At 34.9% G+C, this 13,334-nt stretch overlaps 1 protein-coding gene across 3 annotated transcripts in view; it reads right to left on the reverse strand.

The window, feature by feature from the left end:
- Positions 1 to 3,996: 3,996 nt before the first annotated feature.
- The window catches only part of LOC131407269 (protein FRA10AC1), a 30,677-nt gene continuing 21,339 nt past the window's right edge, over positions 3,997 to 13,334 (reverse strand). For all 3 annotated transcript variants that reach the window (XM_058543562.1, XM_058543561.1, XM_058543563.1), the window contains 3 exons: positions 12,796 to 12,834; positions 6,405 to 6,483; positions 3,997 to 4,171 (listed from right to left, as the gene is read on the reverse strand). In XM_058543562.1, coding sequence (XP_058399545.1) covers positions 4,005 to 4,171; positions 6,405 to 6,483; positions 12,796 to 12,834 — 285 coding nt within the window. In that variant the 3' untranslated portion in view covers positions 3,997 to 4,004. The remainder of the gene's footprint in view (positions 4,172 to 6,404; positions 6,484 to 12,795; positions 12,835 to 13,334) is intronic.

Below are 13,334 nucleotides of genomic sequence, written 5' to 3' on the forward strand. Positions count from 1 at the left end.
CCAACTGGTCGAAATTTCAAATATTGTATCTACTGAAGAGAAACAGAAAACATTCAAAAGAACATCTGCAAATTGCATTCAGCAAACCATCCACTAACAGAGTAAGAGGACCTTCAGAAAAGCTACCCTTGTGACAACCAAGAGAAAATATACCACTAGCCTGAAAACCCTGAGGGTAAAATAAAGTTCAACAAAAGTGCAAAATAAGATGAAAGTAAGTGCATTTTTTGTGCCAATTTGTTTTAAATTAAAAATATAAAATCCTAAAATTAGTCACCAATTCTTTTTTTAAAAGTTCTTGTTAATTGTATCCATTTGCTAGGGCTACTATAACAAAATACCACAGACTGAGTGACTTAAACAACAGAAATTTATTTTCTCACAATTCTGGAGGCTAGAAGTCCAAGACCAAGGTGTTGGCAGGGTTGGTTTCCTCTGAGACCTCTCTCCCTGGCTTGCAGATGGCCACCTTCTCCCTGTGTCTTCACACGGTCTTCCCTCTTGTGTGTCTGTGTCCTAATCTCCTCTTCTTATGAGGACACAGTCCTACTGGATTAAGGCCACACTCATATGACCTCATTTTACCTTAATTACCTCTTTAAACACCCTATCTCCAAATAGTCACATTCTGAGGTACTGGGGGTTTGAATTTCAACATATGAATTTGAGGGGGGACACAATTCAGCCCATAGCATTAATAATTGTGATTCATACCTCAAATCCCTTACTAAACCAAAAATCTCTCATCAACGTATCTGAATGTCAGAGTAAATACAGTAGAGAATGTATAATGTATGTAAATATATAGCAAAACAAAGAAAAAGGATGTCAAATACAATTCCATCTGAAATGCTTATGATCTCTTTTCTCTACTTTTCATCCTTGATAATGGAAGGGTGAAAACCACACCACTTTTGGCAGCTTATAAATTATGTCTTTGTCCTATGCCCATCCCTCTCCCCAGGTCTGAAATCAATTACTTCACATGTAACTAAGAATATTTTTTTATGTTCAGAACTATTCTTCTCATTGAAAGAATTATGAATTTATAAGACACTACCTGGATAATCCTAATGCAAGTTAAATCAGCTAATAAATAGTATGCAATATTAAGAAGCACGTGATTTGATTATGCGAGAACTTGACTATCAAAAGCAATTTTGAAGGACTTCAACAGAGGTTACTTTTAAAAAAATGATTACTAGAACTATCTACCAGGCATTCTAACTATTGACTTGTCAAGAGAAACTCAGGACAATTAACTACTTCTACCACATGGTGCATGTCTGAACATCAGAGAAATTTAAGATTTCTTCCTTTACTTCTCTACAATCACAGACCAAATTAAAAAACAGACCAAATAATAGTAATTATGCCACAAATTTTGCCGTAGATTTTCTTGTCAAAAGATACCTATATGATAATGAATCAAAGTGACGATCTATGAACCTCAAATGCTTTGTTATACAGGAGATATTGTTCAATTTTAGCAGCCAAGAAATAAATCACCATTTGTTATATTTTGACAAGTAAGTTAGTACTTCGAATCATAAGACTGCTCCTCTCATGTTAGAATGTAAGGTCCATAAGAGGAGAGACTTTTTGTCTATTTTTGTCTGTTTTTCTCATAGCTCTATCCTGGCACTTAGAGTAGTGCCTGGTACGAGGCAGGTGCTCAGTAAGTATGAATGAATAATACTTTGAATCAATGTCATAACAAAAGGTACAAATGAGAAGTGCCTGTAAGTTAATAAAATATTGTTGGGGAGAAAAAAACTCACTCAATATGTACACCCAAATGAGAGCTGTCTAAGTCACCACCTTGGGTAAGTGATACACTTTATTTCCATTGCTTAAAATAATTTTGAAACTCCACTTCTAGGATTATTTTAGGAACTGCATGAGAACCTCTCTTCTTTTAGCCTTACGTAATTTTGGACCCCCAAATATAGGTCAGCTCAAAGAACTGCCCCCTACTCATTTACTAGAAAGCAAACTGAGGGGTAGAGATGTGCTACCACTGAAGGTCTGCAAAAATACGAACATTGCTTAAGAGCAAGTATAAGAAAGCATAACTCATATCCCAAGCCAAGGGTCCGCTGAACACCACTGACTGCACTGTAGCCAAGTTTGAGTAGGTATTTTGGCGAATTAATCTTTAAACTCATCATCTTGAGGCTTTGTCAAAGACTTCTTAAAAATATGATTCCCATTATCTGCCTCTGTGTACGAATGGATTAAGTGTTGTGATTATATATAATGATCTAAATGAACTTTATAAATGAACTTGATGTCCATAAACCATACTTGCAATACCAAATATATAGATCTATATTAAAAGGATCTTTAGCTATTCTTCCTAGTCATCATTTAATTTTGCAGGAATTCTATTTTCTGATGACCACTAAACTATGAGTGTATTTTTATCATAAAAGTGTTTTAGCTACATATATTCGATTACTATATTGCTTTTGCTGCCAGACATTTCAACACTTTTTCCCCAGAAATCACAATTCCTTTTTATTTGTTATAAGTAGTAACATGAAAAAGACATAATTTCTTTAAATGAGGGGACTTTCAAACCATGTTTAACATTAAAAACCAATGCTGATGTACTGTCTTCTGACAGAAGAAATGATTGCATAAGTGTTTCCCATATAGTTCCTCTGTAGCAAAGTCCAGCACAGTGCCTCACACATAACAGACGCCTGATAGATATTTGTTGAATTAATGAATAACAACTATTTAATAAAAGGAAAATCTCTGATACTAACCATTTAAAAATAAGATACTAAATTACTTATTTTGCAGTTTAATGCCTATCACTCCATGTTTAAGTCATTTAAAATAGTATATCTTCAACAAAATAATTGGAACACTATGATCATTTTACAGGTCCTCTCTTTTATTCACAAACCACGCATCTTCTCCTCGATCCATCTCTTTGCTCTCTAAAAAAATGGGTCTTACCTTTTTAAAAAAAATATACTTTTGAAAATTTTATGAAAACTATGGACTCTTTCCCCCAAAAACACACATAATCACAGAAGTTTACACATAGACTCTAGGAGTGCTTAGATCTCCTGAAGCACATCCACTGACTCTTGGGGGTATAGACCCCAAACTACGAAGTTAATGATTTATAATATATCCCTGCATGTAAGTATATCCATATTTGCATAACTGTATCTGAGACAAGCTCTATGCACACAGTATTCAATTAAATTATCTGATTGCATAATCTCTGTTGGAGAGTCAACTTTTGTGAACACATCCTCTGTTTTTGACTACTGGGACCTCATCTGGCCCCCTGTGGTATAATTTACGTTATAGTAAATTACCTACACACTGGGAAGTCAAATCGGTTATGATAAACTCCCTTAAGTGGCAGAGGTGAAAAGGAAGCAAGAGAAAGTTAAACAAAGAAAAAAAAAAGGGCAGCTAAAAACAGGTGGTAATGGGAAAACAGGTGCTTACAAGAGGGCTGACAGTGTATCAAAGGAAAGTAAAGTTGAAGACAGGGGCTGGCCCAGTGGCGTGAGCAGTTAAGTGCGTGCACTCTGCTACGGCGGCCCGGGGTTCGCCGGTCCCGATCCCGGGCACGCACCGGCACACTGCTTGTCAGGCCATGCTGTGGTGGAGTCCCATACAAAAAGGAGAAAGATGGGCATGGATCTTAGCCCAGGGCCAGTCTTCCTCAGAAAAAAGAGGAGGATTGGCAGATGTTAGCTCAGGGCTGATCGCCTCACACACAAAAAAAACAAGTTGAAGACATACTTAATCTACTTTATAATTTTTGTGAGGCCCAAATAATCCTAATAATTTCAACTAATTGAGGCAAGGAAAGATAAATATGAATCAATAAAAAAACCCTACAAAATATAGGAACAATGGACTCTCTGTACAGTGTACTAGCTCCATCCTTTAAGCAATTAAAAAGATATATAAGGGATGGGAAAAGTGTCTCCCATAGAACTAAAAAACTTCCAAAGCATCTGACATCCTCAGAGTAGCTGGATTTTTATTTCCAAAGACAAACCACTCAAGCTACAACTTGTAGATAAAACTTCTGTGAAGAGTTTCAAAGTATACTTGCACATTAAGGAATGTAGGCTTCTTTCTTCCATCTCACAGAAATAAATCTTGAAAATACTCATCAAATTCTTCTTCCCTATTTAAAAGAAAAAGTATACATATTGATTAAAATCAATAATTAGAGGAAAAACCTACTAGGTAACACATTATATGAGATTAATAAAAATAAAATATTTTATTTCAACGTATTTGCTGATTCTTCTGTATATCATTGTATTTCATAATTCAGCCGTCGAATAATTCTTAGCCTCTAGAATAATCATAACTACACCCAGATTGATTCAATTTAAAATGTTTTATGTGTTGGCACCTCTCCCTAAATGTATTTATTACCTAAGATTTTACTTTAAAGTACTTTGTGAAACATCATTGCTTCTCTTGACTATTTTGGTTGACTTTAGAACTTCTCTGTTCATTCTCATTTCAAATTATGTTCTGATCAAGAAATGATTGAAAAAGAAACTATTTTAAGGAAAAATACAAATCTTACTCCTAGGAATGGGGAAAATCTGCTTAGGCTACAGATTTTTATTACTCTGAGAACAATAAACATGTAGTTATCACAGTAAAGATTGTGTTTAAGACAAAGAACAGAACTCTGAAAGGAGATCTTCTTTTATAATGTGTTAAAATACTATGAAAATTGTAAAGTACTAAATATTAGTGCTAGGAGCCAAAGTGGTACAGGGGAAAGAGCACAGGTTTTCAAGTCAGACCATGTCTAAGTCCAAGCTCTGTCACTTGTTAGCTGGGTGAGCAAGTTACTTAACTTCTCTGGGCTCAGTTTCCTTATCTGTAAAATGGAGAACGTCTCATCTCCTCAGAGGGCTGCTGTGAGGATTACATGTATGCACAGTTGCTTTTCTTCCGTCTGGGAACAGGGAATCAAGCTGGACAGTCAAGTTCAGTCTACCAGTCCCTTTAGAAAATGTTCTTTTAGATCAGAGATTCACAATGGGACTCCATCATTTGGTTTTAGATCATGGTGAATGCATAAAGCCATCACAACCATGTTCAAATTTAAAAAAAATTAATTACAGAATCAGATAAAGCTGATTTAAGAATTATCTGCAATTTGGTATTCCCCATGCTACTGTCCCTTTTCCTCAGCATGACAGCAAAATGCAGAATTTTTAACATGGTAGTAAGAACCTAAATGTACAAAATTAGCTGAATCTGTGTGGACTCAGATGTTCAGTATTTGATCAATGTCAAGTTTTTATAAGGTTGCAAAGAGTTTTGGATTATAAAAGCCTTCTTAGGATTTACTCATTCCTGTATCTTTATTGTCTAAAAAAGGTGAGTTGACTCTAAGACCTATTCTGTCATTTTTCAGCTGTAAAGCTCTTCAAGGGGAAGTTATACAGTTAAGTTCAGTCAACAGTTTAACTAGGATAGCATTATTTTATTTATAGCAACAACTTTTTTATAATCTGATCTATAATGACCACATATTTTAGAATTCTTTATTTGGCTGGGAAAAAAAAGGTTAAAGTCACAGAAAAAAAATAATCTTGTTAAAAAAACTTTTTTCCAACATATCCGAAAAACACTGAGAACATATCATATAATTAGCAAGATGTTTTATAATCAGCTTAAATTAGTGAATTATGATTGCTTCAACAGGTCTCTTCCTATTATGAACCAATATGCCTCAGGACTAACAAAATGGGACTAACATTTATTGAGCGCTTACTATATCTGTAGGTATTGTATCAGGTACTTTACAATCTTTATTTCATTAAATCTTCATAATAAAGTCTATGCAGTAGGTATTATTTTATCATCTTTCAAAAGATAAAGTTCAAGTGGTGAACATCCCACTACACGACAGGAGCTCATAACACTCCAGCCCACGTCCAGACAGCTCTTCCAACCCACAGCAGAGAACAATGCAGGCACTGAGGTATCCGCCTATGGGGGCTACGAAGGGTGTTGGCAAGTAAACTTCTACACCTGTATATATCTTCAAGGCGCTTCCCTATACAGGTTTATGATCATGAGAATATCATGGATAGGCTGCTCTGGAAGCTAGTCAACAGCCCTTCTCTGAACGAATCTAAGCAAAGACCACAGGGTCACCTGTTAAGGCAAGCTGAGGAAAGATTTCCTCACCAAGAGGAAGCTGAACAAGTTTGCTGTTTACGGTCAAACAATGGTTGGGAATAAACCAGGCTAGGTGGTCCTTGGCATTAAATTGACATTCATGATGCTAAGTTTTTTCATTAACTATTATCAAGGAAGGCTGTGGTCACAGCTTCCTAAACTGATGTTAAGGGCATGCAGTATCTATTAATATGAGGACTTACTGTGACTTTTCATCTGTCTCTGGTAGTGGGCCCTTCCAAAGTTCAGATTCTGAAGTACTTTCTTCCTCATCAGAGTCTTCTGTTCATTTAAAAAAAGATTTTTTTAAAGATGAGGATTATATTTAAAACACATTTTGAGTTACTCAACAATGCAATTAAATTAACTTTGGATTTAACTGCAGTTTAGTGTCAACTTTTATGGCTCTCTGGAAATTTAATTCACTCTTCCAGACCAATAAATTCTTTTTAAAAATAAATAATAAGCTGAGACATACCAAAGAGTTCTCAGCAAAGAGACCAAGGATTTAAGGGCTCCTGGGAAACTTCTCTAAGTTACACTGAGTTAAAGTAGCAATTTCAATATTAACCCTTACAAAGGAATTACCTTTTGCAGTATAGTTGTTTTTGATTTAGTTTCTTCTTTTTCTTGGTCATACAAAAGACATGCAAGTTAAGATTTTTGTAGAGTATACTGACATTAGTATCAAGACCTCAAGAACTGAACTAGTATGTAGGAGCAGCTAGTTAAATTATGAAAAAATATTTGTCAGACAGTTTTTTAAATTAACGCTGATTACATTAATTAGAAGAAGCCTGTTTCTGTGAAGAAACAAGCATTCTCGTACATTCTTAGGAGCAAAAATTCTCTAAACCATAAACCTTTTTCTTCAGGAAAATCTGGCAATATAGATAGTTTAAAACATACGTACCCTTTGACCAGCAATGCTGCTTCTAGGAATTTAATTATTACTTAGAATAAATAAGCACCTCAGATATATGTGCAAAGATGTTCACTGTATAACAACACAATGAAAGAAAACAACCTAACGCCCACCAACTAGAGATTAAAGACTGGTTAAATAAATACAATACAGCTGTTAAAAAATATCTTAGTATATCTATATGTATTACCATGAAAAATAACTGTGCTGTATCAATTTTTTAAAAAGTTACAGAAAGTATGCATAGTATAATCTGATTTATGGTTGAAACATTATATATATATATATATATATATACACACACACACACATAGATATATATACAGTAGTGTATATGTATTATGTATATATGTATTGTAAGTTTGTAAGGACCAACCAAACTTAACGGTGATTATATTACCTGTGGGCCTGGGATGGATATTTTTACTTTCTACTTTAAGCATTTGCAAATTTTTTGTATTTTAAACAATAGTCATGTATTACCTTTAAAAATCAGTAAAAACAATAAAGACATTTCTATTTTAAAAATATAACAAAATAGACATGTTTCAAATGAATCACCCTATATTAGTCAACTAAAAACTATCAAATACTGAAAAATGTATTATAAGACAATAAAATTATATGCCACAAAGTAATTACATTAGCAAATAATTCCTCTCCAATGACCATTAGTCTAAAAAAGAACGGACACAAATTTGGCCTGTCTATACAGAATGTCCCTTAGTCAAACACAACACAAAAATAAAACAGCACTGATTTGCCACCATGGTTCCAGCCTGTCACCTGTTGGACTTTGATCCTTGGATCAACATGTGCGTCTGAACTTTGGTCCTAACTGAATCTATTCTGGCACAAATTTTAACAAAAACTGCAAGAAAAAAAAAGGGGGGAGGGGTTTGTGTGTTGTATTTCTAATGATCTACATACAGACGATAAAATTATAAAGCCTTGGGACAAGATTCCTGCTCAACGACAGCCAGCACTGGAACTGCCAGTGTCCCAAACTGAATATGACAGAAGAAAAAATACAAGTCTTTTACCCTTATTTTTATGAAAACTCAATAATATGATAAAGCACAGAAAAACTAATTAGTCCTAATGAAGTTATCATGATTGCGTTACCCTGTTAATGATGTCAGAGAACAAAACCTACAAGGCCTTTGAAAGTGGGCAACTGATTTCAAAAGGCCTTACAACCACCTGTTGTCTTGTTCCCCCTCAAGAGTACTCCCCATGTGCCAGCTTTCCTACACCAGTTTTCTGATACCAGACAATCCACTTTTACTAAAATATATAATCAGTTTAAAGTTGTTTTTTTTTTTTTTTGTGAGGAAGATCAGCCCTGAGCTAACATCCATGCTAATTCTCCTCTTTTTGCTGAGAAAGACCGGCTCTGAGCTAACATCTATTGCCAATCCTCCTCCTTTTTTTTTCCCCAAAGCCCCAGTAGATAGTTGTATGTCATAGTTGCACATCCTTCTAGTTGCTGCATGTGGGACGCGGCCTCAGCATGGCCGGAGAAGTGGTGCATTGGTGCGCGGCCGGGATCCGAACCCGGGCCGCCAGTAGCGGAGCGTGTGCACTTAACCGTTAAGCCACGGGGCCGGCCCCTATAATCAGTTTAGAGTAACATTATAAAATAACTTTTTGAAAGAGCACATGCTGAAAAAGTGACCAAATATCCTTAGAGAATCAAATCTACAAGATTGGACCACATGACCTTTAAGGTCCCTTACAACCCTATGAATCTATAGTATCCTAGTTCCCTGAGGATGAATGTAACTACAAATCATTCCTATGATAACTGCTACAACCTGCCAGGGATGGGAGGGGTGTTGCTTAGGAAATAACAATGAGAAGAATGGGCAATACAAAATGATGCCCTTGCCTCAGTGTCAAATCTAGGCAATAATTATTGGCAAGTGGGGATCCGAATTAAAGTACAGACTGTGTTGGAAGGGGATCTGGGAGGTCTTTAATCCAATCCTAATCCAATGAATGAATCTCTTATTGCAACACCTCCAGTAACAAGTGACTGTCCAATCTACACTTGAACACCTCACTACTTCCTGAAGCAGGCCATTCCTCCATTCCTTCCTTCAACGAGTTCTAATTGACAAGCTTTTCCTTATATTAAGGCAAAAATCTGTCCTTAGACAGTTTTTACCCATAGACTCTAGTTCTGCCAACCAGTCACCAAAAATACGACTCCTACATTGTAGCAGTCTTACAAATATCTACAGTTTCCATGTCCACCTCCTTACCCTTTCCCTCCCATCCCTTCACCTTTCTCCAAGCTAAACATCTACAGTTCCTTCAGCCTTCTTCCTACGACATAATTTCAAGTTCTGTCAGCATCTTGGTTGTTCTATTCTTGACCTGCTTTAAGTTTTCAATGTTAGAAAGTGATGCAAATTGCTCACAATTTTCCCTATGCTTTGGATAATGAAAACAGGTCTATCATCATCTTGGTTTTTCTGGATATTATATGATACCTAAATAACTCTGCCTATTGAAGAAGTGGCAACTCTCCAATTATGATAACAAATGGACAGGTCAGACTTCTACAGACTTAACTTTTAATCTGACCAATTCTAGAGAACAAACATCTGTTTAATGTCTGGTATTTTTCTTTTTCTCTGATATAAAATAAAACACAAAAATAAAACAGCTATAGGTTATCAAAACTTACTTTGTGTCAGACACACGCTTAACACGTATATGATCTCATCTGAGTCTGACAATAATCCAACAAAATTAAGTCTCTTTATACCCATTTTACAGATAGAACTAGGACACAGACAGATCAAATCATTTAATGTGGATTTGTATAATGTATCTGTCAAAATTGGAGTATAAAGAGTGGACTCACATTTGATTCAGTGATGAGTTATTGATGATATAGGTAAAAGGGCATAGATTTTGGAGTTATAAACCTATGTTTAATCCCAGCTCTGCCATTAACCAACTATTTGACCTCAGGTAATTTATGTAAATTCTCTGGGTCTCAGTCCTCTTGTCTGCAAAATGAGATATTATATGCCCATTATTAAGATTAAATGAAGTAAGACAACTAAACCATTTGCCATTGTGGTCGACAGAGCAGACAATCAACAAATGCAACTTAAAATTCTTTTTCCTCATAGAAATTGGGTTTTTCTTCATGGATTTGGCTTTGATAATCCCTATGTTAAATAGGGGTAAAAGCATAACTGAATATTATCCAAATGGACATGAAACAAAGAAATAGCAAAATTTGAGTTCTGAAATTGCCAAGACCATCTGAAACAGATCATAAACCACCTGAGAGGATATCTGGGGTTGGCATGCCATAACGAGGTACTTGTCTCCTACTCGATATGGTAAATGGCTTTCTGGTTGCCATATGAACAGAAGGTCACCTGGAGGTAGATAATTTGTTTCTTTAAGAACTAAACTAAGCTAGAGGTTCTTCAGGTTGGGTACAGGCTGGGTACTTCTCTACTACTAGAAGTTTGACCTAGCTGAGGAGAGGTAAAGAGACTTAGGGCTATTTCTAGGAGATGGGAGAGGCTCGAGAGGGCTGCGGGGAGGACAGTGGGAGGGAGAAGGAAGGAAGAAGAAATGAAAGAATAAATATAAATGAGTAGTCAAGACCTTTCCCCAAAAGATTTTTTAATAATGAAAAACTGGAATTGGAAAAGGGCAATGCTTTTCTTTTCCTACATTAAATAGGCCTTCATACCTCTCATTGCAATGTATTGTTGGAAATAGGTAAAAACTAAAATAAAATTTCCCATTTTAACTTGTGTATGCTTAAAAAAAAAAAAAAATATATATATATATATCTACTACTTCATTCCCCAGATAGCATAAGACTATCAGTCTCATGCCTGGATATGTTCTAGAAACTGTCACTACACTTCACCTAATTTAAGAGAAGGAGCTACTGATAAATTAGGATTCACATGGAAGAAAGGAAGTGTCACTGTTTTAGGACACTTCCAATATGCTGAAAACAAAATTGGTATGAGTAAAATAATTTATAAGGAATATGTTGTATTTCTAAACTAGAAGAATGCCTCCACTGACACCTCTATCGCCATTAAATTTTTAAACAGTAAATATCTTAAAATTTCTATTTTTCCCAGGGCAAAATTCCTGATTACTGAACGCTTAAAAATTCTCCTTAAGAATTATACTAAAATGAGAATAATGTTTATATTTGAATGGTGGGATTTGGAATAATTACTATATTTTTTCCTGAGTTTGCCAAAGTAAATATATATTACTTAAAAATCAGAAAAAAAATTTAATTCTTAAGTGTATAAATTTCCAAGTCAGCCTAGAAGTCTCAAATTTCTAAATTTCTATAAAATAAGTCCAGATATTATAAAATGAATTAGATATGCTATTGAATTACACTTTATTGTTAGGCTCTAAGCCTATATTGCAAGGTCCTTAAGAAGTTCGACATGGTATTACTGTTGAGACGCAAGGCTACTTATATCACAAATGGATGCTCCCTTTTACGAACCCACAGGAGATTCTGCTCTCAAAACTCTGCTTGCCAAAAGCTGAACACCCTGTGAATTCTCTTTATTATCATATGGATGCTATTAATCATTCTACTGGTGGTTTCCCTCTTTGGTTTGGTTGTTAGGGAAAACAGTGACAAATCTGTGATCTACCTTTGTAATTATGCAGGACTTTTTGGTAAACATTTGTCTGTATTAATTTTACCTCTAGCTTTACTTTGCTACTATCTTATTTTTCCATTATTCTGAGTTCACCTTTAAAAAAATCTTATTTTAGGGGCCGGCTCCGTGGCGTAGTGGTTCAGTTTGGTGTGTTGCGCTTTGGTGGCCTGGGTTCGCAGGTTTGGATCCCAGGCGTGGACCTACACCACTCGTCAGCCACATTGTGGCAGCAACTCACAAAAAGCAGAGGCAGACTGGCACAGATGCTAGCTCAGGGCTGATCTTCCTCAAGCAAAAAATGAGGAAGACTGGCAACAGATGTTAGCTCAGCACTAATCTTCCTCAGCAAAAAAAAAAAAAAAGAAAGAAAAAAAAATCTTATTTTACTGTATATATTTTTGTAAGTCATTGTGAATACTTTTTGGAATGTTGCAGGGAAAAAATAATAAAATTTGCAGCAAATATTCAATGAAATCCAATCTGGTTTAATCCAATCTGGTGAAAAGCACAGAACTTACTAAAAACTAACCAGTAGCAACCAGTTGCCAACATTTTGCTTTTCAGGTACAAACCACACACTTCTTTTAATCAATCAAAATCACCAAATGATAGCAATAACTCAGTCTCATGCAATATAAGAAACATTTCTTAAATCTTAATCCACCTCCCCAATTCTTTTTCTATTCCAACTTTATCCCTATGTTTCTCTTCCTTCATATTCTATAATGTGAAATTGAAATGTGTATCCACTGTATTTACTGAAAAAAAAATTTTATGCTCTTCTATACTTAAAATAAGAAACATTTAAATGTTGTAAATTGGGGAAGAAATCATACACATTTGGTCTTCTTTCTATGATTTTTCTCATTTGGTACAAAAACAAAAAATAATTTACATCAGAGCAAATCACAATTCATGGGAAACTCAAATTGCAAATAACTTGAATCTATATATTTTTATTAAATAAAGAAAATACTTGATACTTACTGTTTGCAGAATTTTCTGATTTCTTTGAGGATGAATGTCCTGAAAAGGAAACAGCACTGTTTTATTAAGAATCATCTTGTAGTGGTGCAATGGTTGTAGCTGTAACCAGAATTCTTCCCAATAGTCTAGTTTACCTTTTGTCTTACAGAAAAGCACTTTACTGTCTTCTACTCTTTCATGTTCCTTAGGCTTATCTCCCTAATTAAAATGTTAGGTTCTTTTAGGCAGGGATATTTTATGCTCTCGTAAAGCCTGGAATACCTAGCACAAAGCTAAAAAAATAACGAACATCTGTAAAAAAAAAAAAAATCTCATGTTGCTAAAAAGAAAACACAAAACTTTTTAGATTAGCTGCAATATAACCAATATTTTATCTATAGAGATATTCAAAATCTGAAAACAGTTTATGAATAAATACTGATTTTTCACAATATCTTTTCAAAGATCATATACGGGAGAGAATTAATTCTCAGTCACTGAAAATCACACAAAAAATTATGTCATAAAATAAATATCTTCAGTTCTACAATGAGGTTATC

This window comes from Diceros bicornis, chromosome 6, assembly GCF_020826845.1.
Source record: "Diceros bicornis minor isolate mBicDic1 chromosome 6, mDicBic1.mat.cur, whole genome shotgun sequence".
In the NCBI taxonomy this organism is placed as follows: domain Eukaryota; kingdom Metazoa; phylum Chordata; class Mammalia; order Perissodactyla; family Rhinocerotidae; genus Diceros; species Diceros bicornis.